Here is a 23,368-nt window from a genome sequence, read left to right as displayed (position 1 = left end):
GCATTTGTGACTGTACATCTCTGCGTTACCCCCTTGAATCTCCAATCACTGGTCAGATGTGAATGCAATTCTAATGATCTACTGCATCTAATAGGAGCCGCTTGACGTACGAGATAGACATGCGGACTTTGTCCAAGGGAGAAAAAGACGTAATGCCACTGACTTCATAATCACCGTCAGTCAGCGCTGAACTGAGGAGCCTTCAAACTACGTGACGTGAAAAGCCGTATCCTACCTTCTTATTAGCGATTTAGTATACTGTAGCTCAGCATGTCCCTTCAACGCGTTGTCAATTCTTTAACTTGATTCAAGAAAATGTCCTACGCTACGTAGAAATAAAGTAGGTAACTATCAAGGTAGGTAGATTTCGTCATCTAGCTGTTTCTGTATGTTGTATTGATAGGCAGTGCAAGTAGCTCAAGCATAGGATCGGGGCAGCTCGTAGTATCCTGCTAGATGTAGTTGGCAGAATTAATGTAGATGAGCATCCCTTTTCTTTTACGTTTTATATGAATAGTTTTTCCTTAAAAAATAAAATAAAATTCCAGACTCATGTACGTAGAATGCACGCGGCTTTTGAAGTGTGTAGTTATAATGGGGAATACATAGGCCTGGCTGGTTTCAGTGGCTTTTTAGCTGTTGCGTTGTGGGTGGTTGGGAATGTGTGGAGGACTTTGATGTATTATAGAAGTGTCGTATTTAGGTTCTTGGTTTATTGATAGATGCATGACTGATAGGCTGGAAACGGAACATTCGCAGTTGAGATGAGATGCAGACGGTGGGTGAATCACGAGAGGTATGATCATGCTGCGGCAAGTACTCTTTTTGGAACTGGTATATGGATATGTAGAGGACATGTAGTTCCTTTATTCACAGCCGGTTACTATACACATAGAGGATGGCATCGCGGGCATACATGAACAGTGCAGCGATGACAACAACAAAAACCTAAACGGACAAAGGAAATACGCAAGACAGTAAGAAGGGTATCTCTACCTTCCATGAGGCGCCAGGAGAACCACCCAGGAAAACATAAAAGACCAAACCTCTCCACACCCATCGTCGACGCATAATACCACCCCGTCAGCAGAATACGCGCATCTCGCGCAGTCGTTATCGTACAAAAGTCTCTCTCCCTCATTTCTCATCCTTGTCATCCTCATCCTTCTCTCCCTCCACAACTTCCATCTCCAACTCGCCCTCCACCTGCCCCTTTTTGTTCCTCGTCGTGAACTTGTACTTTCCGCCAGCCCACAGGTCCTTGAACGTGAGCTCCTTGGTGCGACCAAGGGACTCGATATCGCTGATGCGCTCTAGGGTAGCTTCCAAGAACTCTTCGAATCCTTCCTCGGCACATATCTCGTTGAAGGCGCGCTGCATCGGGACAGAGTCGGCGCGCACCATGGCATGCGAGTCAATGGAGAAGATGGAGAGGTCGTGGTGCTTGCGGATGAAATCGGAGCGCGTCATGATGAAGCGGGCGCGATGGAGAGGGATTTCAGGGAGAATATGGCCCTTTTCTGGGTCGTATTTTAGGTCCATGTCACGGTACTGTTTGAAGAGAGCATTCGCAAGAACCATTGCTGTCGACTGTGTGGCATTAGTAAGCAGGCCCACTAGGACATATTCAGGTGTGGAGTACGTACAGCATACTTCTGCTGGTCCATGACATCGTCATCCATCTCCTCGCCAAGAATGGCGCAGTTGTTCAAAAACCATATCTTCTCCAGGTCGCAGATGTGATCGCACTTTGTGACCATGTCCTCGGACTTGGCGACTCGGTTGAGAAAAGTAAGACGGCCTCCTATCTTGTCGTATACCTCTTCCAGCACCGAATTTTCAGTCTTTTCGCCGTAGTATTTCATACGGTAGTTTCTGAGGGCCTGCATCGCACGGTCCTTACACAAGTCTCTGATCTGGTGGACCTCCATTCGGGTCGCATACTGCTTCAATCGTTCGAAGACCCAGTATTTGTCTGAGTTGATGATGATGGTCGCGAGGTTCGAGGCGGCCCATTGTTCTGCGCGCTGCTGGATCAGCTCGAGCAGGTCCCGGCCATCATCGTCGTCACGGATCAGATGCGCCGAGTTGATGATGAGAATCAGCGGCTTGCCAACCGTCGCTCGCCGTCTCAAAGCCACTTTTTCCAACTTGTTGAATGCCCGCTCGATATCGAGGATAGCACCGGCATCGCGAGGTCCACGTATCGAAAAGAGCGAGCCAATGTTGTCTTCGTGGTATTCAAAGTCCAGACATCGCCCTAGCCGGACGCGGAAAACTTCTAGGTCTGCATGGGCTTCCATCATAGAGCATCCTTCGCCGTTGATCTTGTCCATTGCGTCAATCAGCATGGATGTCTTCCCGGTGCCCTTTTCGCCGAGCAGGAGATGGTAGCGTCCCTTGGTCTCGCCCCAGACAATCTTGTCAATCTTCTCCTGTTCGTCACGTGGGATCCATCGATCGTAGTCTCGATCATCGTCTCCCCCTTTGCTGACCTCGGTTCGCGTGGGCTCTCTGGGTACTTCCTTTCCAGAAGCGGCAAGTTCAAGAACCGGGTCGCCTTCCCTAAAGGCGTTCTCCATCTTCTCGAGCACATTCCACTTGTAGTACTTGGTGTAGCCAATGCCTACACAGCCAAGGATGAAGATGCTGGCGCCCGTCGTTGCTGCAGCCTCGAACATTTTCCAGCCCGTACTTCTCCATGCTGCGCGCTTTGCCTCGCGCTCTTCTTCCTGATGCACATGCTCCGTGGCGTCGTCGATTGGATTTGGCGCATCATTGCCAGGGGTAGGAGGCCCAGACTGGCCACTCAGAGCGCGAGCAAATGGAAGCTTCCATGGCTGAAAGCGATGCAAGAAGGGCTGCGTGTGCTGACGCTGAGATGGGACAAGGGAGCGCGCGATTTGAGTCCTCAGAACGAGCCGTAGCATTACCATTATCAGTGTCGCGGTGCCAGACTCGCGTGAGGGGGTTGCGCACGCGAGTCAAGCGGAAGCGCGGTGTAGACGATCAATGGACTAATTTGAAAGAAAGACAACCAAAGGAGGGACAGAAATGGACCAAAAGAGAAGACACTGGAGATGGAGACGATAGACGGAGATGCGCGGAAGGGAATAATGCGGGCTGTTATGAGGCTGTTGAGGTTATTTCTCAGGCTCGTGGCCAGTGCGTTGAGGGCCAAGGGAAGTGGGCCATGGCAGTAACATGTTGCGGGTAGACAGACGACTCAACCACGGTGTGTGTACGACAAGGTCCTACAACGTCTTTCAACACACACTGTGAATGTCCAAGAAGCACGAGGCTTACTCTCTCAGAACCCAGCATGCATGGGGCACAGGCGCTCAGCCGAATGCCCGCCGCGGGGGCCGTTCGTTCCGAGCGACCCTGGAGGGCTCGGAAGTGCGAGCGAGGCTTTTAGCGGTTCATCCCGGCGCCGCAAAAAAGTTTTGGTGTCATGACTGCGGAGATCCCTTTTTCCCCCATCCACATTCCATACCGCCCATTATTGTACATTAATGCGCCTTTCTTGTATATTATCTTCCTCCGCTACACCCGTTCCTTCCTTGTGCACCTGTTCTTTGCTGGAGTTGTAGGGTTTTCCCCTCAAATCGAATCATGGCCGCTAGCAATGACGCTTCCAAGTCTGGTGAGCCCTCCACACCCACACACGACACCTCGATATGTCATGGAACCCCATTCGCCACCTAACCAAACTATACCGCAGCCCATGGCTAACCTCAATGGCGCAACAGATGTGGCACAGGCGCCCAGCAAAGAGCAGAATGCAGACGGGCAGGTCGAGGCCGTCGACGAGGATGGTGCCAATGGCCCGCAGCCAGCCAGTATGTGCCATTGCATCCGAGGAACAGTTCGAGGGTGCATCTAACAGCAGACAGGCATCTTCCAGGTCACCATAAAGCTTCCTCATGAGCCCTTCGAGATGCAGATGACGGTGCGTTCGACCATTTCAAGTTCGAACTTTCCAAAGCTCATAACTACTAGATCTCGACGGCCGAGCAGGTGCAGGATCTCCGCCAGTCCATCATCGAGATGCCCCACACCTTCCAGTACTCCTGCTTCCATCTCGAGCACGAGGGCGAGCGCATCAACGATTACGTCGAGCTGTCCGAGGTGTCGGGCTTGAAGGCCGACTCGATCTTGACCGTGGTCGAGGACCCCTACACGGAGAAGGAGGCCAGGTTACATGTTATCCGCGTACGAGAGCTCATTGGCGCCGCTGGCGACCGCACGGATGCGCTGCATGGCATCATGGCGGGTTTGTCGCTGCACGACACGGTCGGACTGGATCAGGCAGGGAAGCCCAAGGAGGACGGCCCCGAGCAATCCCCACTGGCAGACTATGACTTCAAATCCACAGGAGCTGTCAAGGACCTGCTGCCCCCGCCGCAGGACCCCGCACCCAAGACGATCAAGTCTATCGCCGTCTCACCCTGGAATCCCCCGCCATACCATCTGCGCTCCAAGGGCCACCTTCTGTACCTGGTCGTCACGACCAACGAGAACGAGCAGCATCACATCACAGCTCACGTTTCCGGCTTCTACGTCAACAAGTCCTCCAATGCCAGCTTTGACCCGCTGCCCCGACAGGCACCCAAGGCGAAACAGGCGCATTCATTGCTTACTCTTCTCGAAGAGCTGTCGCCTTCCTTCAGCTCGTCGTTCCAGCAGCTGCTCGAGCACAACGCGAAGAAGGAGCTTCTCACCATTTTCCAGCTCTCGAATGCCATTCCAGCGAACCCTTGGTTGGTACCTGCACCGACTTCCTCGCTCACCCCACATCAGCCAGATCTTGCGCGGACACAGGAGAGCTACCTGATCTCGGGTGTTGAGAACACCGAGACTCTCCGCGATTGGAACGAAGAATTTCAGTCGACTCGGGAGATGCCAAAGGAGGCTGTCCATGACCGCGTGTTCCGTGAGCGCCTGACTTCGAAGCTGTTTGCAGATTACAACGATGCGGCGACCCGCGGTGCCATGTTGGTAGCACGAGGAGAGATCGCCCCCTTGAACCCAACAGAGGCGAAAGACGCCCAGATTTTCGTCTACAACAACATCTTCTACTCCTTCGGCGCCGACGGGGTTGGCACTTTTGGTACAGAGGGTGGTGATGAGGCGGCTCGCGTAGCTGTGGGCAAGGATGTCTTCGGAGTTCGCGCCGTGAACAACCTGGACATCCAAAACCTCTTCACTTCGGGAACTGTCGTTGTAGATTACCTTGGAAAGCGCATTGTTGGCCAGAGCATAGTTCCCGGTATCTTCAAACAGCGCGACCCCGGAGAGCACCAGATCGACTATGGTGCGGTAGAGGGCAAGGAAATTGTTGCAGACGACAAGTCTTTCATTCCCCTGTTTGAGCAGCTTTCAAAGGCACTACGCGTCAAGAAGCACCCTGTATGGGATAAGGACAATGTTCGACACGAACTGGAGGGCAGCGTCGAAACCAAGGGTCTCATTGGTACAGACGGCAGGCGATACGCTCTCGATCTCTACCGCCTAACGCCACTGGACGTTTCATGGATAGAGGCGTACTGGAGTGAGCCTAGCAAGGAGGGTGAGTCGAAGCCAAAGGACAAGGACTACCCGCATCGAATGGCAACTCTTCGCCCAGAGCTCGTGGAGTCGTATGGCAGGCTGCAGTTGCGCGAATACGTCAAGAACGAGTTGGCGAAGAAGACAAAGAAAGCTGAAAGCCCCGTGAAGAAGGAGGCCAAGGATGAGGAGAGCTCGTCAGAGGAAGAGGACTCGGACGAGTCGGAGTCGGATTCAGATGATTCAGAGGAAGATTCGGATGCGGAAAAGAAGCCCAAATCAAAGAAGGTCGCCAAGTCGGAAAAGAAGGGCGATGTCGAGAAGACTGATGACGTCGAGAAGAAGGACGATGCCGATGCCACTGAGCAGGACCGTGTTGATATTTCAGGCTTCTCCTTCGCACTCAACCCCGATGTTTTCTCCGGTCAGAACCCGCAATCAGACGAAGACAAGAAGGAATGGGCCCAGGACGAGGCTGAAGTCCGCGCTGCCTGCGACCACCTTCTGTCGGAAGTTATCCCACGGATGATCCAGGAACTCAAGGACGGCGAAGTCGGCTTCCCAATGGATGGCCAGTCTCTGAGCACCCTCCTGCACAAGCGTGGTGTCAATATCCGATATCTTGGCAAGATCGCCGAGCTTGCCGACAAGCCCGATCCGCGTCTGCAGGCTCTGAAGCGCCTAGTCATCCAGGAGATGATCGCACGTGGTTTCAAGCACTTTGCCAACTCTAAGCTGCGCAACGTCGCAGCTCCATTCGCTGCCCCTTGTGTTGCGCACCTTCTCAACTGTCTGTTGGGCGCCGAGGTGAGCACCAAGCCTGTAGCAGAATGTGACAGCAGTTTGAAGGCCATGTATCCGGAAACCGACTTCAGCTTCGAAAAGCTCACGCCTGAGTCTTTGAAGAAGGAGATCTTAGCCCAGATTGCTCTTCGCTACCGTTATGACCTAGGCGAGTCATGGTTCGAGTCTGGCAAGCAGTTGCAGCTGCTGCGAGAGGTTTCCCTGAAGCTAGGTCTGCAGCTGGTGAGCAAGCAGTATGCCTTTACCAAGGATAGTCTTACCAACGGTGCCGTTGCGGAGACGCCTGCTGCACCGCAGACGAACGGCCATTCTACGTCGAACAGGAAGAAGAAGAACAAGATCCCTTCCCCGGCACGTGCCGCTAGTCCAGCTGTTAACCTTCCTCTGCAAACTTTCCACGCAGATGATGTGCTAAACGTTGTCCCTGTTATCAAGGAGGCTTCACCTAAGAGCTCATTGGCCGAAGAGGCGCTTGAGGCTGGTCGTATGTCCGTTGCTCAAGACCAGAAGGAGCTGGGCCAGGACTTGCTCCTTGAGTCCCTCCAGCTGCATGAGCAAATCTATGGTGTCCTGCATCATGAAGTCGCTCGGGCTTACCACACCCTGTCTAACCTGCTCTTCAACTTGGAGGATAAGGCTTCGGCCCTTGAGCTTGCACACAAGGCTGTCATTGTCTCGGAGCGCACCCTTGGCGTCGACCACGCCGACACTGTACTGGCGTACCTGAATCTGGCTCTGTTCGAGCACGCTTCGGGTAACACTAAAGGTGCTCTTGTGTACGTGCGGCACGCACTTGAACTGTGGAAGATCATCTATGGCGCTGATCACCCCGACTCAATCACCACTTTGAACAATGCTGCGGTCATGCTTCAGGCCGTGAAGCAGTACCACGAGTCGCGCATTTGGTTCGAGGCATCTCTTGCAATCTGCGAAGAAGTGTCTGGCAAGACCTCGATCAACACGGCTACCCTACTCTTCCAGACCGCCCAGGCTCTAGCCCTCGACAAGGACATGCGCGGTGCCGTCAACCGTATGCGCGAATCCTATAACATCTTCAAGGATGTTCTTGGTGCAGAGGATCGTAATACCAAGGAGGCTGAGAGCTGGCTCGAACAGCTCACACAGAGCGCCGTCTCTCAGGCTAAACAGCTCAATGACCTTGCCAAGGGCCGCATTCGCCGCATCCAACTGACTGGTAGGAACCCGCTGCGTCCGGCTGCTGCCACTCCTTCGGTCAGCGAGGCGGCTGCGGCTGCTGGTCAGCAGCGAAGTGGCATGGACCAGCGTAAAATCGAGGACCTGCTCAAGTACATCGAGGGCGACGCATCCAAGACACCTAGCAAGAAGAGGACACAGGCAAACCCCAAGAAGAGGACTCAGAATGCTTAGCTGACCTCACTTGGGCACCCACGCCTACACGGTTCTACGAATTCCGCTTACATTCTCTAAAAGTATGACTTCCCGGATCTTTGCCACGGCCGCTTGATCATCTGTACTATACCGCCTGCGACTTTTTCACGATTTCTTCAGCTTCTTGCGTAGCATATCTCAGTATCACATTGATGTTTTGTGTTTGACATGGACTCGGTTTTGGGCACTGCGTGCCACGGCGGAGTTTGGCTTGGTTCGCTGCAGTTGTTATAGTCTTAACACCAGCATCTTCCACTCGACCACATAGACTAGGGACGAAGGTTGGTTATGACGGTGGTCGGTGCACACAAAGCGGATGATGGATGGATTTGGGTTTACGGACGAACGACTATAGATGTACCGAATAGCAACACGAAAAGTCTCCACTTCTCACACATACTTCTAGTTCTAACTTGATAATCATGAAAGCGTCGCAAGGAAGAGTGGATGGATCAAAGGCCGTGCACGGTTGCCCGGGCCAAACAAAGTATGCGCAGGCTAGGTGATGCACAATGACGACAAAACAACAAATGGCGGCCAAGCTTCTGCCACCAACCACACCAAAACTGACTACGCGATCTGCTGCCTCATTTTGCGCACACTCTCCACCCTCCTTTCCTGCGCTTGCCATCTCTGAGCCTCTTTGCTACGGATAACTCGCGGCATGGCGCAAACAAAGCTCATCGACCGCTCTGAGCCGGCCGTCTTCTCTCGCACCCACACGCCAGTGCGATCGCGTCTTCCTGCCACCCTGCGCGTCCCCATCCTCGTCGCCCTCAATCTGGGTATCAACACTGCGCTATGGTCCTTCGTGTCAAACTTCCTCAGCCCAGAGCTTGGTGCCGTCAGCAAGGTGCCAAATGAGGCTGATCTATGGTCGCTCTACTCGCCAGGCGCGCGCTTGGGCATGCGCGTCTTCACCATCTGGCTGACTTGGTATCTCAACTATGACTGTAAGCCATGCTTCTAGTAGCTGTCGCATACACAGTAGTTAACGAGTGCAGTTTACGACGTCTCAGCGCTCACCATTCTCTCAAACGCGCCCTTCGCGTACCTCCTCTCCACCTTTTACGACATCTCGACCCTCACCATCGCAGCGCACGTAAACATCGAAGTCTTTTCAATTGCCATCCCCACGTACCTGCTGCGCCGTCGCTCCGCAGCCCACGATGCTAACGCCAAGCTGCGCAACCGCTTCCTTCTCAATAGCGTGCAAGTGCAGTTCTCCAACGCGCTGCTAGCTATGGGCGTGTACATTGTCGTGCTCTGGGCGGGTCTGAGGACTGGCTTCTTGAACTTGTTCCTGGTGCGATTCTTTGATATCCCGACGCTGGAGTTCGCGCACATCGAAACACCTGTCAGCATCATTGGCAAGATCTTCACGGCGGGTTTCGCAGCCAAGGAATTCCTCCTTAACCCATCCTTCGCTGCGCAACCACTACACTCTGGTACCACGACGCCTACGAAGTTATTCGATCCCTCCACCGCGACGCTGACGCAGACTGTCAAGAAGAACGTGTGGTCTTTCACCAGGCGCACGCGTACGCTCATTCAGCAGACTGCCATCTTGAACGCGTTCGTGTTTGCGAATACCGTGCAGAGGTGCATGACGCTCAATGGTACCGAAGTGATTGGTGCGGCGGGGTACGCGAGTGTGTGGGTGCTAGCGAATGCTGTTATTGCGCTGTGGTATGGTTGGGTTGGAGATACGAGCGCTGACTATGAGCCGCTATGAACGGAAAGACGCAGAAGTGAGATGCGCGAAAACCTTTGATTTTTTATGCAGATGCAGAGACAGCTCTAGGTTAGGGGGAACCAAAAAGGAGCCGGATGTCGCGTGGAGCGATTTTTGTCTTCAGGAAAGGATTTTCTACGGTGCCATTTCTAAGAGGCATCACGGGTAGTGCGCTTAGATACCATCCTGTACTTTCTATATTTTCCGTATTCTTAAGTATCAATTCCATGTATCAATCATTCCCAGCTCTCTTCCTGAATAATAGTTTTGACCTGGCTTGGTTTCCCCACAACCACAACAACTCTCGGTCTAGAACAATCCGCAGCTCGGCACATCGTCATCCGACGAAGCTCCATTCCAAGCTGACAGCTCTAGTAGCTACCCCTCCAAAACTGTTAAACGCAGTTGAGCTTCTTAACTACCACTCCAGCCTCCCTACACCCTCTGTACATTGTCTGTTTTCATTTAGAGAATGGCATCCACAAACCAAGGTCCCCGCCGTATCGGCCAATGGCTATACCTAAAGGAAGAACACATCGAAGAATACAAAAAGTGCCATGCAGCAGTGTGGCCCGAGGTGCTCGAGCAGATTAAAGATTCGAACATTAGAGACTGTACGCATCCCTTCTTTCCCCATCAACGACGTCTACTTGCTACAAGCAACTCACAACAACAGACTCGATATTTCTCTCCCTCTCCCCCCGCCCCACTCTATTCGCATCCTTCAAGTACGTAGGGAACCGTTTCGACGAGGACATGGCGCGCATGGCGGCGAACCCGAAGATCCAGGAGTGGTGGAAAATGACGGATGGGTTGCAGGAGAGTCCTGTTCCAGGGGCGGTGGGCAGTGCGACTGGACCTGGGTGGTGGGGGCAGACGGAGGAGGTTTTTTATGTTGAGTAGGGGTTGGGATTTTGGGGAGGTGTTGAAGAATGGTCTTGATTGTGAGAATATGTGCATTTCGGATTGTTTGGGAGGAAGGGGGGGGATTAGAAGCGTTTTCACACCCTATGGGACTGTTGAGTTATTGCTAGTTTTTGGGTATAGTTTAAATGCACTAAAGGCCGTCCTGCTGAGACATGGCTAGTCTGTGAGTGTACTTTGAGTATACTGAAAACCACGAGCTGCGAGATGTTGGGTTGCTTTCGTAGAGTTGAAGGATTTTGCAACTCCCCAATAGAGATTGAATGAGGGCGTCGAGTTGGTGCAACAAACCATGCTTGTATTATTTTCCCAGGTTACCTGCAACTAGACTACGATAAGTCTATATGTGCAGCTCATGTGAGCAGAGGAAGTTGAATATTGGCTCCACAACAAGGGACAAGCGCGGGGCGGCCCAAGGGGTAGCGAGTTAGTGGAAACACGCCAGAATTCCTTCCCGACTTTCTACCGCCGCCTCGAGGCGGGACGATAGCGTTGGTCGCATGTAGAGATGCGGCTCAAACTTAAGGCCTCCATAGCGGAAGATTCCTCAACCGCGGCCTATGACCAACACGAACAGAAGCCGGCTCCCAAATGCCGACTGTCACTCCCTGCCAGTAACATTTCTTCATCCCACCAAGCGTCGCTTGCAACCCCGGACGTTTCCCGAGAGATCAGCAGCGGCTTTTCCGTACTCGTCGACCCCACATTTGGCGGTTTACTATATGAAGTAACCGTAGCGTCGATGACCGAGCGGTCTGTTGCTTGGCCCATGACTTTAAAAATCAGACAAACAGGGAACGATGCATATCAATGCGTAATGTAACCGCAGGGTTGTATTAACATGGAGGCCCGCAGCGGGGATTGATGGAGTTGGTGTTCGCGCCTCGAGTCGAATCGCCGATTGTCACGCTATATAACAGAAGGACCCCAACTTTGAATTGGCACTTTTTTGCGAATGTCCACGGCCATCGCACGAGGACAGCGACAGCATGGCTTCCACGGATTACAAGGATATCGCTATTGAGGATGCGCCGCGGAGCGTGGAGCATCACACGAAGCCGGCGAGGGGCCTCGCCGCCAGTTTGAGCCCAGAAAGACGACAGCAAGTCGAGAAGACGCTGAAGCGCAAATTGGACGCAAGATGCTCGCTCTTTGTCGTCATCTATATTATGAATTGTCAGTATCTTTGGTAGAGTCTCATGAGAGATATGCGCTGACTTCATTTCACTTTTAGATCTCGATCGAAATAATATTGCGGCCGCACGTCTCGGTGGACTACAAGAAGATCTCGGTATTACCAACACGCAATATGCGACTTGTTTGAGCATTCGTACGTTTACTCAGACTGTAGGGGAAAGGAGTAGTACAAATTGCTAACGTTGAACAGTCTATGGTAACTAACCACCCACGAACAACACATGAAACAAAAACGGACGACTAATCAAATTCAGTGGGCTATATTTTGATGCAGATACCGTCGAATATTATCATCAATCGCATCCCGAGACCGTCGCTCTACATATCTATCGTCATGCTGCTCTGGGGGATGATATCCACCCTTTCTGGGAACACCAGCAACTTCGCTGGCATGGTCGCAGTGCGATTCTTCATCGGTTTCGTTGAAGCGGCCTTCCTGCCCGGAGCCCTACTCATCTTGTCAAAATGGTACACCAGACGCGAACTGACATTGCGAAACGCCATTCTCTTCTGCGGCAACCTCATCTCCAACGCCTTTTCCTCGCTCGTCGGAGCCGCTGTACTCTCCAACATGGAAGGCGTCCTTGGACATCGGGCATGGAGATGGCTCTACTGGATTGAAGGCGCTGCTACGATGGTGATAGCCATATCAGCAGCGTTCATTCTGCCCGATCTTCCGCATAACACACGAGGTTTCACAGAGGAAGAGCGTGCCGTCGCCGTGCTGCGCATGACCGAGGACGTAGGCGAAGCGGACGAGGACTCTGCTGAGCAGTCGCCATTGGCAGGGCTCTTCATGGCCGTTAAAGATATCAAGATTTACGTCATGATGTTGACTTTCACAGCTTATGTCGCTGGCCTTTCCTTCAACGCTTTCTTCCCTACGCTTACGCGCACCCTTGGGTTTGGCTACATAACGACACTACTCATGTCCGCGCCTCCGTGGGCGTTCGCCTGCCTCGTGTCAATCATCAATGCATGGCATGCGGACCGTCAGCAAGAGCGATTCTGGCACATTGTGGGACCCATTCTTGGCGGATTGGTTGGGTTTATTATTTCCATGTGCACGCTCAATACTGCGGGACGCTACGTGGCGCTTTTCCTCCAGGCTTCTTCCTACGCCGGCTTTATTGTCTTCTACTCCTGGATCTCCTCGTCCTTCCCTCGTCCACCGGCTAAGCGAGCCGTCGCGATCGCCATGATCAATGCGTTCTCGCAACTCGGTAACATTGCTGGGTCGTACATCTGGAATATGTCGGACAACGGGTTCAGGAACAGTTATGGTGTTGTTACTGCTATGTTTGGAGTGACGATACTAGGATGTTTCATCTTCAAGGTGATTCTGGTGCGCTTGAACAAGAGGCTTGATGATGGAGTTGATGCCTGGGTTGTACATGGCGATGTTGCAGAACAGACTGCCAGGACAGAAGGTGTCAGTGTTGAAGAAGGACAGAAGTTGATGAAGGGATTCAGATATCTTGTCTAGAAGACCTGAAATCATGCCCGTTATGTAAACTCTGGTGAGAGCAACTCATGCCATCTTCAGATACGCTATACAAGCCATAGTTCTGACTTCAAGATAAACTAGATATTGCCTCAAGTTGGTAGACAAATTTTACTAAACTACATTGGTCATGTTCCTGGACTCGGATGGTTCCTGTAACGGTGGTGTGGGCATTGTCCCCTTGAAGAACATGCATATTATAGGACCCCAAGAAGGATTACTTCACGCGCTCAATTGCGGCACGTGGAGAATTGGTTGATATCAGTTCTCCTTTTCATTCAACAGAAGGTGAAACGGCTTTCCGTTAAAGCTAAATCAGAATACCTCAGTAAGAGAAAAAAATGGCGGGGAGTCAAGTTCACGTACTGTACTAAAAGTAGGTCCACCCATTCCATATCCGCATCAGCCGTGTCGTGGATTGCAAGCTCGAATCTCCGGAATAGGTTTGCTAATAGCGTGTACATCTCACACCACGCTAGTCTACGGGACTCGTCAGCCAGGCAGCACTTCTAATGGAAAAATCCGAGACATACTGTTTCCCGAGACACTGACGTGTTCCGTTCTGGAAAGTTGCTAGATATTTGTCTAGGAATGCAGTATCTGAACCCAACCACCTGTTAGGGTCAAAGTCCTTGGGATTGGTCCATACGGAGGGATGTCGATTCAACAAATGAGCTGAAAAATTGAGAGCAGTCTATTTGCTCTATTAGCAAGTACACTTGGGGCGATGGAATGACGTACTCCTGCGGGCACATGCTGTCCGTACAAGTTATACCCTTCTTGTGGAACAAGGCGTGGTAAGCGTCCTGGCAATGGATTGCTTATACGCAAGATTTCTTTGATGACTGCATTCTTGGTCTCCGTTTAGCGATGCTTCGTGCAAGTCAAACCTCTAGCACTTACCAGGTACGGCAAACTTCTGACATTCTCGTAGGTAATCGCATCAGTATTCCTTACGTTCGGAAAGGCCATGTTCAGTTCGTCTTCTAGCCGTCGGACTACCTCAGGATGTCGACATATCTGCCATATCCCAATGATCAGAGCGTCCGACGTGGTATCATTTCCAGCCGATAGCAGCATGATGATCTCCTCAGTCAGTTGGTCAGGAGTTGGAACTACATGCCCTTTGGCTGAATTGGCGTCAACAAGCATATCGATCACTACTGATTTCATATGTTCAGGCTCTGCAACGGATGTGGTGTGCTTCTGGCGCTCGAGGTAGCCTTGCACGAGTGTTGTGCATTTCTTGATCGACTGCATTAGCGTGAATCCGGATATCGCACTATGGACTACTCACCTCCTTGAAGATCATGATAGGAATTGGGAAAATAGCTTTCGAGAGCCAGTCCGGCACCGATAGCATGAATTTGGTCAATTCCGGGAATGCGGTGGCTGTCCAACCCATCTCGAAAGCCTCCTTGATATACCTCACGAAGTCATTGCGGAACTCCGGATCATCCAAACACCCGACCTGTTGACCAAACAGGATCTTCGAAATTATATCCATAGTGAAGGCCTTGGATGCCGCGTTAACGTCGACTGGTGTTGACGTTTTTGCAAATTCCGAGAACCGAGACAGTAATTTGTCGACTTGCTGCTTGATGAAGGGAGCCAATTCCTGCACGCGCTGGGGTGAGAATGCAGGCGTCAGTACTTGTCGTCTAATCCGATGCGCTGCTGGGTCTGTCTCTCCTATCGATGAACCCGGAAAGGTGATGAAGTTGTAGAACTTGGCATCCTTTACGAATTTCGAGCCGACCCTAGTCACATCTTGGTATACCTCCGGATCGTTGATGTGGAGGTCTGATGGCCCAATTCGAATGATGGGCCCATACTTTTGGTGTTGCCGCTCAATTTCGAAAAGGAGTTGGCCTGGCTGGTGGAAGTTCCAGTACCATTCGTACCAGGCTGCTGATGCTGCTGCGACCTTAGACCCTGGAAATCGTGAGAGGGGGTGAAATTTAACGCGGTACACGGCTCGGACAATCCAATAAATTAGGTACGTGGCAGTGAGAGCACCCAAAATTCCAAACGCACTCATTCTGGCTTCGGATGTAGGTTGTTTGAGGTTGGAAATCGAGCACTGCCCCTAGAACGCATTAATGACCCTCTCACATAAGTGCAGTTCCAACCGAGGCATCACAGAACCATATCTGGGGTCGAAGTTTTCTAGGTCTCCGAGACACGTTTCACGGGCGTTAACCGTTAATCAAGAGCGGATAATTATAAACTGTGGCTTACGATATGCGAGGCAGATTCAACGGATTCCGACCCCTGCGGTAACCGTGGGGAGTCCGGAACTATCTCCGCAACTAGCTTGTGACGCAAGCAAGGCTGGGGCTGATACTCGTGAGTATATCGCGTATTGACGATGAAGTGTGAGATTAGCCTTTGGTGTGCATTTGCTAATTTGAGTATCAGTCAAATGTATTTAGCATTGAGGATATATAGCTTCTAAAATATCTAGAGAGGAAAAAAAATTCATCGTGTTGTTTCTGCGTTTTCCACTTGCAATGATTGGCTCAATCCTGCTGTTTGTGTTTGCGGCGTGTACGCAGTCCATGCACCTAGGCCCCCGACAGGTCCAACAAAGCCCAACTGCAGCGTGCGCATTGCTCAGAGAGCGAACAGGCAACGCCACCTTTTTTTCAACGGATGGAGTTGTATACGACAATAAGAGGAAGGCACATTGGTAACTTTCAGTCATCGACTTTGACTTTTGCAGAGCTCACTCTTGTTAGGTCACAAACAGCATGGAAGAGTCCGGCGTGTATAGTTTCACCAAAATGCACAGATGAGGTGATCGATGCTATGAAGATCTTGCGATCGACCAACACAACCTTTGCAATTCGTAGCGGCGGACATTCACCCCTTTCAGGCTGGGCTGATGTCAACAATGGGGTCCTCATTGCCATGCGCGACTTGTCCGATAAAGTCTACGATGAGGCAACGCAAACTGTGCGTGTAGGTTTCGGCAGCACTTGGGACGAAGTCTACAAGTTGCTCGAAGGCTATGGCCGAAGTGCAGTGGGCGGGCGTGCCGCCACTGTGGGAATGGGCTTCATCTTGGGAGGTATGCACAACACCTATCCCTAAGCCAGCCCTTCTTCGTTAGTGGTGCTTGATCTAATCTCTACAGGCGGACTCTCACATCTCTCCAATGCATACGGTTTTGGGTCTGACAACGTGGTGTCATTCGAGGTTGTGCTAGCCAATGCTACACTACTCACTGTCTCGGGGACCTCAAATCCGGATCTCTTCTATGCGCTCAAGTCGGGAGCAAACAACTATGGTAGGGAAAAATCACTCATTTGGTAGCTATCGCTCATCTGAAATACTAGGCATCATCACACATATAACCATGAAAACCTTTCCTCTAGGCAAAGTCTGGGGAGGGACAATTGTTTATACTGGGGATTTTCGTGACGAGCTCATGCAAGCATTCGCGACATATCAGCAAAACGGCCAACGTGATACAAAGTCGGCTGTGCTTTCCTACCTAGCAATTAACAACGCTACAGCGTATGTGAGCTTGATATACTTGGACCCTGTAGAGCGCCCGGCTGCGTTTGAGCCATTTTACAACATAACCGGAGCCACGATAGTCGCCGATACGACTGCTATACACGACTCTTTCAGCAGCGTCATTGCTGCAGACATTGACAGAGTTGTTCCCAGGTGCGTTGTTTGCTGATGATTGGATTGGTGTTACCGAGTGACTAATAAAGGCAGATGGACGTTTGGAGCTACGACCTTTTACCTTGACAATGACACCTACCTTGATGCGGCAAAGATAGCCCAGGAAGCTACGAAGCAGCTCTCGAATATCAATGGGGCTACCCTAGTCCTCATGCCACAACCGATATCCCGCTCCATGATGCAAGCTTCCCATGCGAGCGGCGAGACCCCATTTGCAGTCACGGACCGGGAGCAAATGTGTAAGTACACCCACCAGCCCCTAAAGCTGGGGGTTTCCACAAATACAACTTACTGATGAATTTGCTAGGGTTCTGTATTAATTTTGGGTGGAATTTCGCGTCCGACGATGAAGCTGTCGGCAAAATCCTCATGCATACACTCCACACTATCGATGTCCTGACCAAGCAGAGAGGCTTGTATGATCCTTTCATCTTCTCAAATGATGCCTACCGCACGCAAGATCCGCTTCGTAGTTACGGAATGAATACGCTGCGGAGGATGCGCGGTGTAGCCAACAAATACGACCCGGAGCGAATCTTCCAGACCCGGGTTCCTGGGGGGTTTAAAGTGGACAGGACATGATGAATGCCCAAGCTCAAAATAGACTGCGTGTAAAATGTACCTGTATAGATTAGATAGATTTGCGAGTTTTTATAGCCTTCATGCAGCTTGTCCATTTCAACGCGTCTAAGCCACCTTCTTGTCCATATCCGTACCAATCGTTCGCCCTTGTCAAGGTTGGGTCACACAAAGCTCTTCGGAATTGCAAGGCTGACATAATGCGGGACGATGCCCTAGTGGCAAAAGCGGGTTTGTTGAATAGTGTGGACAAGGTAGCACATTCAGCCGGTAAGCTGCGGCGCGTACCGTTGCTTGGTATCGCAGCACCACACGCCGCTGATATTTATCGTCGCGTGATTGAGAAATCGAACAATGATCAGACCCAGGAATTCATGTGAGAGGCCGACGCAGGGATGGTAGTGACACTGGTGGCACCCGCTTTAGGATGGCGTCTTGGCGGTGGCAGCCTTGTGCACCTTCTCGAAGCCTCACCTTCACTCATTTCCCCTAATAAACACACCTTTACCGCCCTTGAGATTCAAATTCATTACCGAAGACGCAACTACCGACACAATCTTAGGTATGGGTGGCCAACTCGGATTCCTCCTCACTCAGATTACCTTCAAGCCGAAACCTCTGCCACCAAATGTACGCCTTGATAAGCAAACAGCGATCATCACTGGATCAAATGCAGGAATTGGCCTAGAAACAGCTCGACAGCTCGCATCGCATGGCGTATCTCGCATCATCCTTGGAGTGCGTGATGCGAGCAGAGGAGCGACGGCAAAGGACGACCTGGCGAAAACCAATCCAGGATGTGACTTCCAGGTATGGCACCTAGATCTGGAGTCTACCGACAGCATTGTTTCTTTTGCGGATAAGGTCAAGACACTCGACCGTCTCGACATCGCAGTTCTCAATGCAGCCGTCAAGCAGCTCAAGTTCACAACAACAGCTTCCGGCCACGAGACGAATCTGCAGGTCAACCATATCGGCACGGCGTTACTATCGCTTCTGATAATACCTGTTCTTAAATCAACATCGCAGCAAACTGGACGCCCTAGTCGTCTCACCTTCACCTCTTCGGAAGTGCACTTCTGGACGCCCTTCAATGAGAGAACGGCGTCAAATATTCTAGAGCGCATGGACCAGAAGGACTCATTTGTTGAAGGCATGGAGCGCTACTACACATCGAAGCTGCTGAATGTCCTCTGGTTTCGGGAACTGGCTTCCAAAGTTGACGTGAAGGAAGTTATTATCAACGGCACGAACCCAGGATTCATTGCTAGCCAACTCCATCGTCACGACCCATCTTCTGGGTTTAAGGTTCTCAAGAAGCTGCTTGCATGGACTCCTGAGCAGGGTGCGTACTTTGTGACGGATGCTGCAGTTTCGAAGCAGACTGAATCACACGGAGCGTACATTCAGGAGCAGAAGATTACCGAGTGAGTACTATCAACATGAAGGGAAGCTTGTAGCTGACATAAAAAAGGCCATCAAAATACGTGCTCTCTGCTGAGGGCAAGGAAGCTCAGAAGAAGCTATGGGATGAAACCATTGCGCTCTTCAAGAAAGAATCTCCCAATGCCAACTTTGATAGTATCTTGTCATGAGATGGAATCAATACGGTAATACGCCTCACGTTTCTTCTATATAACGTCTTTCGCGCCTCTTACAGCGAGTCTCGTGGAGCCAGAAAGTTTCACACCTCTTAATGGAATGGTGGCAATGTCTTTTAGAGCCCTACAGCTACTCCTAATACATGAAAAGTCTTCTTGCTTTCTCTCTTATGCCTGCTAAAAAGCTGGTAGTGTTGGACAGCTCGAACAAAAATCACAGGACAGCTAACTGTTTCATTCACGATTTGTCAAGGCGTCATGCCACCCATTCTTTTCAGGTTGTACCGTTGCACAAAAGTGCTAGGTTGATCAGTGCGCACGCGCACACCATGTACTACAACGCGCAATCCGCAGACCCGACGTTATGCACAGCGTCTTATCGTTACACGTTGCTGACAGCAATAGAGTTGGGCTTATTGCATGAGACCCACTCCCTCGGGCCCAAGTAAGGCATCCTTCGGACCCCGAGATAGATGAAGGCGGTAAGCCTGCTGTGTATGCTCCGGTATCTCCTCCGCTCCAGCTGGTATCTGAGCGGGTAAAAGTGTACGTTGCCCTGTCGGATTTTGTTGCTGCCTTCTCGCCCCGCTTACTACCAAACGCTGTGTTTCAAAGGACAGACGTTTTTGTTCTAACTTTGTCTGCTGAACTCTTGAACTCTTTTGACGCATGACATCATGGCGATACCTCCAAATCCTGTAGGCAGAGCTGTTGTGATCATCGCGGCCGTCTTCACCGGCGTCGATCTTGGCTTTATTCTACTGCGATTATGGGCCAGACGGCTGAAGCATGTGTCGCTGGATGCGAGCGACTACCTCATCATCATCGCATGGGTATGTTCAATAGGAGCCATTCAGAGACTGAGGATATTTGACTGACTTCACTATCCAGTCCATCGCATTGGCCGATATGATCCGCAAGATTGTAGCTGCTAGCTGGGGGGTTGGAACGCATTTCAACGATCTCGTGGCTGTTGCAGGACCCTCCGTTATCATACCTGTAAACAAGGTAAAGAATTTACAAGATCGACGAGTTTCTGGTACTAAACAGACCTCAGATAACATACACTGGCTTCTTCCTCTGGCTTGCAATCGTCACCTTCACAAAGCTCTCAATCCTCTTCCTCTACCGTGGAATCTTCCGATGCGTCGAACGCTTCGTTCTAGTCGTCCACATTATGATGGGCGTAGTTGTGGCATACTGGCTTGCTTTCACCATGGGCACGCTTTTCCAGTGCAGCCCGATTGCTTTTAATTGGGACAGAACGATACCAGGAGGTAAATGTATGGTACCTAAGACCGGCTTCCTGGTCTCGGGGTCCGTCAATTTAGTTATTGACGTAATACTCGTGGTGATGCCAATACCGGTAGTCTGGAAGATGCAACACGTCACGAAGATGAAGAAGATCGGTATCATTGGCATGTTCAGTTTGGGTCTCTTGTAAGTACTTCATCTTCACTTTGATGAGAGCTTTAGTGCTAACATTGGCTAGTATCTGCTTTCTCGCTGCCTTTAGATTCAAGTTCGTGCTCGCTACCAACCCTCTGGATTTCAACCACGACGGCGAGATCGCAGGAATTCCCGGTGAGCTCGAGCTATATCTCGGTATCATGGGTGCTTGCCTTCCACTCATCTCCCCGCCACTCCTTGCGATCCGCCAAAAAGTGACAGTCGGGTACTCATCGATCATGGGGCGGAAGCGCTCTGGGTACAGCGAGGGTGGCTCCGATTCCGACTCTATACCGAAGCCGGACATCAAATCAGAGCAGCCATCGTGGGAAAGTATGGCTCTCAAGTCATGGCCAGATTCAGCGACGGATAGCATTGTAGAAGTCAGCCCTGTGAATAGGGTAGTGGCGGATGAAGCGAATCATCACACCATCCAGTGCCATTCAGAATGGATGGTTAGGAGTGACGCGCGTTCGGCTGTATAGCATTGGAATGTATTATGAATAACAAAATTCCGTACAGAGTGTCGTAGGTCTTGCATAGTGAACCTTAAATGAAAGTATTAATAGGCTGAGCATTCACTGTTTGTTTGGTAAGCTAGTTCTAATCAGGCTGCTCAAACCAAGTTATCTCATGAGGTAGCGTACCAAGGTTTTTATGGGCTGACGTTATCACCCCGCCACGTAATCTTGGGGGCCCCAGAAGGTTGTACGCATGTCAGCTTTGCTTTACTTGAATTGATCGAATATCATACCAGAATCACATGACATAGACGCCCCCTCTAAGTACAGGTATCGAGAGATGCCAAAGGACAAGGTTTGATACAGACCACTAATAAATTGATTCCTAGTCTCTTAAAGATCTTCTGTCTACATAGTGGTCCTTGAAACGATTAAAGCATTCCCCGCTTGTGGTCCTTCGTTCAGCTGCCTTTCAGCGTTGTATAAGCGTTACTACCTAGCGCAAGGCTGATTCACATACATACATTGGATCCCAAGCCGAAACGTGTGTAGGGCTGGAAATGAGTGTTTAAGCAACCCCTGTCATAGCTTGTGTGGTAACCCACTGACGCGTATAAAGTACATCGCAAAGTGAGAGTCTATCGGCCATTATCAGAAACCAAAATTATTTGCATCCTCGCTCATTCCAAAATATGTCCGAAACTAACACCTCCAGCCTACTACAGCTCGTCGCTCAAATTAAACAACAAACTGAAGAGATTGAGAAGCAATTACAACTCAGCGGCTATCCCGAGCCTACTTTCGAGAACAACTTCATCGAGCGTCCCGATAGCCCAGAATACGCGGCGGCACGTGCATCCCTTAACGATGCAGCTAATGACTTGCTCATGCTCGTCAATGGGCCTAAAGCACACTTTCGGTCGCTATTCTGCTACCAGCACGACTTAGCCGCCTTTCAGATAGCTTTCGACCACGACTTCTTCAACAAGATCCCGTTGACAGGCGAGATTACGATCCCCCAGCTTGCGGAAAGAGTCAATTTCGACGAGGACCGTGTCGCAAGGGTCATCAGATTTCTCACCACGCACCGAGTGTTTACGGAAAAAGAACCTGGGGTGTTCGCGCATACCACACACTCGGCAATCTTTGCTAAAGACCCCGAGATCTACGCTGCAGCGCACTACCAGTGAGTCTCAAAGCACACTCATCACTGCCTCTCGCTGTATCACATCGGAGAGAACTAACTTGCACTTAGATTGGATGAATTCTTCAAGGCAGCCGCTGAGGCAAGCGCAGCCACCCGCATGAATCCATATCAGTCTGACCACCTCCACTCGGCCTTCAAGGTGCGCTTTGGGGTCCCTCTGTTCCAGTACTACCAGCAAAATCCCCAATTGGCCGCGCGATTTGGGCGTGCGTTGAAGGGTGTGGCAAAACGTCAGTGCTTAGTTTAGTCATTAGCCTAAGTTACACAAATGCTGACAAGCCTTGCAGTTGATCGACAGGTCCATGAGCTGAAGGATGGATTCGCGTGGGATTCGTTCCGAGGGGGAAAAATTGTGGATATCGGCGGTGCTAGTGGGCATGCTAGCATTTGGCTGGCTCGAGTAAGCACTTGACTGCAACGCTTCCATACTGCGCCACGACATTGCTGACCAGGTCCAGATATACCCGCACCTGAAGTTTATCGTGCAAGACGGCTCGGAGGACCTCCTTGCGCAGGGCAAAGCCCAGAACCTCAGCGATCTTGACGGCCGTGTCACCTTCATGGAGCATGATTTCTTCGACCCTCAGCCGGAGCTGAACGCTGGCGCGTACTTCATTCGGCAAGTGGTGCACAATTGGAACGACGCTGACTGCGTTCGAATATTGCGGAACATTGTCCCCGCACTAGAGAAGTGCGCACCAAAAACACCGCTGCTTATCAACGAAATGATTTTACCTGAACCCGGTACGAGGAGCCGATACGAAGAGCACTCGTTGAGACAGGTCGATATGCTAGTCATGGTGTCCTTGGGGGCGAAGCAGCGCACGCTAAAAGAGTTCCAGCGACTATTGCACGACGCTGATCCAAGACTGCAGATTGTACGAGTCTACGGAAACGGGAGCATGGGTCTGTTGGAAGTGCATTTGGTCTCGGGTAGTGGTACTGTAGCAGGTCTCGATTAGGAATGTGTACCATCGCTATTTTGAGCGGCTTCTCGAACATGGGAAATTAGATTTTGTTCACATTACACGCAATCGCATTAAGAGGTAGCGTTGCTGCAATCTATATCCTTGTTAGTATCGTCTCTATTTCGCCAGGATATTACCCGAAGGGCCAAATGAGCGGTATGATAAATTCCCGCCAGGCATAGCCGTACGGTTGGATCGCTCTTACATGTATACAACTGTGGCTGATTATTGCGCTATGAATTCTACATCAGAATGTCGGCGAGTACACGTATCAGTCATG

General features: G+C 51.1%; 10 protein-coding genes across 10 annotated transcripts; 8 read left to right on the top strand and 2 right to left on the bottom strand.

Moving 5' to 3' along the window:
* Nucleotides 1–809: 809 nt before the first annotated feature.
* On the bottom strand, nt 810–3,283 carry K460DRAFT_368107 (uncharacterized protein). The gene is made up of 2 exons (XM_040933707.1): nt 1,647–3,283; nt 810–1,590 (listed from the first exon to the last, which is right to left on the bottom strand). Exons 1-2 carry the CDS (start codon nt 2,934–2,936, stop codon nt 1,138–1,140), a joined length of 1,743 nt encoding a protein of 580 aa, XP_040785756.1. The 5' UTR covers nt 2,937–3,283; the 3' UTR covers nt 810–1,137.
* Nucleotides 3,284–3,408: 125 nt separating this feature from the next.
* K460DRAFT_140733 (uncharacterized protein) lies at nt 3,409–8,086 on the top strand. The gene is made up of 4 exons (XM_040926748.1): nt 3,409–3,646; nt 3,753–3,842; nt 3,897–3,952; nt 4,003–8,086. Exons 1-4 carry the CDS (start codon nt 3,616–3,618, stop codon nt 7,741–7,743), a joined length of 3,918 nt encoding a protein of 1,305 aa, XP_040785755.1. The 5' UTR covers nt 3,409–3,615; the 3' UTR covers nt 7,744–8,086.
* Nucleotides 8,087–9,778, top strand: K460DRAFT_140751 (uncharacterized protein). The gene is made up of 2 exons (XM_040926749.1): nt 8,087–8,717; nt 8,769–9,778. Exons 1-2 carry the CDS (start codon nt 8,429–8,431, stop codon nt 9,497–9,499), a joined length of 1,020 nt encoding a protein of 339 aa, XP_040785754.1. The 5' UTR covers nt 8,087–8,428; the 3' UTR covers nt 9,500–9,778.
* Nucleotides 9,779–9,832: 54 nt separating this feature from the next.
* Nucleotides 9,833–10,694, top strand: K460DRAFT_418302 (rhamnose mutarotase). Its single transcript, XM_040937936.1, has 2 exons — nt 9,833–10,113; nt 10,176–10,694. The coding sequence occupies exons 1-2, from the start codon at nt 9,972–9,974 to the stop codon at nt 10,400–10,402; spliced, it is 369 nt and encodes a 122-aa protein (XP_040785753.1). The 5' UTR covers nt 9,833–9,971; the 3' UTR covers nt 10,403–10,694.
* A 563-nt stretch (nt 10,695–11,257) lies between these two features.
* On the top strand, nt 11,258–13,254 carry K460DRAFT_315236 (MFS general substrate transporter). Its single transcript, XM_040930307.1, has 4 exons — nt 11,258–11,599; nt 11,658–11,753; nt 11,811–11,816; nt 11,875–13,254. Exons 1-4 carry the CDS (start codon nt 11,413–11,415, stop codon nt 13,104–13,106), a joined length of 1,521 nt encoding a protein of 506 aa, XP_040785752.1. The 5' UTR covers nt 11,258–11,412; the 3' UTR covers nt 13,107–13,254.
* A 325-nt stretch (nt 13,255–13,579) lies between these two features.
* K460DRAFT_341046 (cytochrome P450) lies at nt 13,580–15,165 on the bottom strand (the record flags this gene model as incomplete). The annotated part of the gene is made up of 4 exons (XM_040931136.1): nt 13,580–13,818; nt 13,866–13,976; nt 14,028–14,347; nt 14,415–15,165. 4 exons carry the CDS (start codon nt 15,163–15,165, stop codon nt 13,600–13,602), a joined length of 1,401 nt encoding a protein of 466 aa, XP_040785751.1. The 3' UTR covers nt 13,580–13,599.
* Nucleotides 15,166–15,685: 520 nt separating this feature from the next.
* On the top strand, nt 15,686–17,405 carry K460DRAFT_289952 (bifunctional solanapyrone synthase; the record flags this gene model as incomplete). Its single annotated transcript, XM_040929160.1, has 6 exons — nt 15,686–15,816; nt 15,866–16,197; nt 16,264–16,416; nt 16,466–16,802; nt 16,857–17,062; nt 17,131–17,405. 6 exons carry the CDS (start codon nt 15,686–15,688, stop codon nt 17,403–17,405), a joined length of 1,434 nt encoding a protein of 477 aa, XP_040785750.1.
* Nucleotides 17,406–17,899: 494 nt separating this feature from the next.
* Nucleotides 17,900–19,141, top strand: K460DRAFT_315231 (NAD(P)-binding protein). The gene is made up of 2 exons (XM_040930306.1): nt 17,900–18,829; nt 18,877–19,141. Exons 1-2 carry the CDS (start codon nt 17,967–17,969, stop codon nt 18,995–18,997), a joined length of 984 nt encoding a protein of 327 aa, XP_040785749.1. The 5' UTR covers nt 17,900–17,966; the 3' UTR covers nt 18,998–19,141.
* A 444-nt stretch (nt 19,142–19,585) lies between these two features.
* Nucleotides 19,586–20,981, top strand: K460DRAFT_341038 (uncharacterized protein). Its single transcript, XM_040931135.1, has 4 exons — nt 19,586–19,836; nt 19,895–20,011; nt 20,061–20,443; nt 20,496–20,981. The coding sequence occupies exons 1-4, from the start codon at nt 19,681–19,683 to the stop codon at nt 20,935–20,937; spliced, it is 1,098 nt and encodes a 365-aa protein (XP_040785748.1). The 5' UTR covers nt 19,586–19,680; the 3' UTR covers nt 20,938–20,981.
* A 624-nt stretch (nt 20,982–21,605) lies between these two features.
* Nucleotides 21,606–23,082, top strand: K460DRAFT_288106 (O-methyltransferase; the record flags this gene model as incomplete). The annotated part of the gene is made up of 4 exons (XM_040929023.1): nt 21,606–22,099; nt 22,169–22,330; nt 22,400–22,520; nt 22,579–23,082. 4 exons carry the CDS (start codon nt 21,606–21,608, stop codon nt 23,080–23,082), a joined length of 1,281 nt encoding a protein of 426 aa, XP_040785747.1.
* Nucleotides 23,083–23,368: the final 286 nt, after the last annotated feature.

This window comes from Cucurbitaria berberidis (genome assembly GCF_010015615.1).
Source record: "Cucurbitaria berberidis CBS 394.84 unplaced genomic scaffold K460scaffold_4, whole genome shotgun sequence".
In the NCBI taxonomy this organism is placed as follows: Eukaryota; Fungi; Ascomycota; class Dothideomycetes; order Pleosporales; family Cucurbitariaceae; genus Cucurbitaria; species Cucurbitaria berberidis.
The sequence above is the reverse complement of the archived record's forward strand: the minus strand, read 5'-3'. Positions and strand labels throughout refer to the sequence as shown.

Coding starts and splice junctions, on each gene's coding strand:
- K460DRAFT_368107 (XM_040933707.1), bottom strand. CDS start 2,936: ATGGTAATGCTACGGCTCGTTCTGAGGACTCAAATCGCGCGCTCCCTT. Junction 1,591..1,646: donor TGGACCAGCAGAAGTATGCT/GTACGTACTCCA, acceptor AATGCCACACAG/TCGACAGCAATGGTTCTTGC.
- K460DRAFT_140733 (XM_040926748.1), top strand. CDS start 3,616: ATGGCCGCTAGCAATGACGCTTCCAAGTCTG. Junction 3,647..3,752: donor CAATGACGCTTCCAAGTCTG/GTGAGCCCTCCA, acceptor ATGGCGCAACAG/ATGTGGCACAGGCGCCCAGC. Junction 3,953..4,002: donor CCTTCGAGATGCAGATGACG/GTGCGTTCGACC, acceptor CATAACTACTAG/ATCTCGACGGCCGAGCAGGT.
- K460DRAFT_140751 (XM_040926749.1), top strand. CDS start 8,429: ATGGCGCAAACAAAGCTCATCGACCGCTCTGAGCCGGCCGTCTTCTCT. Junction 8,718..8,768: donor TTGGTATCTCAACTATGACT/GTAAGCCATGCT, acceptor TAACGAGTGCAG/TTTACGACGTCTCAGCGCTC.
- K460DRAFT_418302 (XM_040937936.1), top strand. CDS start 9,972: ATGGCATCCACAAACCAAGGTCCCCGCCGTATCGGCCAATGGCTATAC. Junction 10,114..10,175: donor AGATTCGAACATTAGAGACT/GTACGCATCCCT, acceptor TCACAACAACAG/ACTCGATATTTCTCTCCCTC.
- K460DRAFT_315236 (XM_040930307.1), top strand. CDS start 11,413: ATGGCTTCCACGGATTACAAGGATATCGCTATTGAGGATGCGCCGCGG. Junction 11,600..11,657: donor CGTCATCTATATTATGAATT/GTCAGTATCTTT, acceptor TTTCACTTTTAG/ATCTCGATCGAAATAATATT.
- K460DRAFT_315231 (XM_040930306.1), top strand. CDS start 17,967: ATGGGTGGCCAACTCGGATTCCTCCTCACTCAGATTACCTTCAAGCCG. Junction 18,830..18,876: donor CAGGAGCAGAAGATTACCGA/GTGAGTACTATC, acceptor GACATAAAAAAG/GCCATCAAAATACGTGCTCT.
- K460DRAFT_341038 (XM_040931135.1), top strand. CDS start 19,681: ATGGCGATACCTCCAAATCCTGTAGGCAGAGCTGTTGTGATCATCGCG. Junction 19,837..19,894: donor ACCTCATCATCATCGCATGG/GTATGTTCAATA, acceptor TTCACTATCCAG/TCCATCGCATTGGCCGATAT. Junction 20,012..20,060: donor TTATCATACCTGTAAACAAG/GTAAAGAATTTA, acceptor AACAGACCTCAG/ATAACATACACTGGCTTCTT.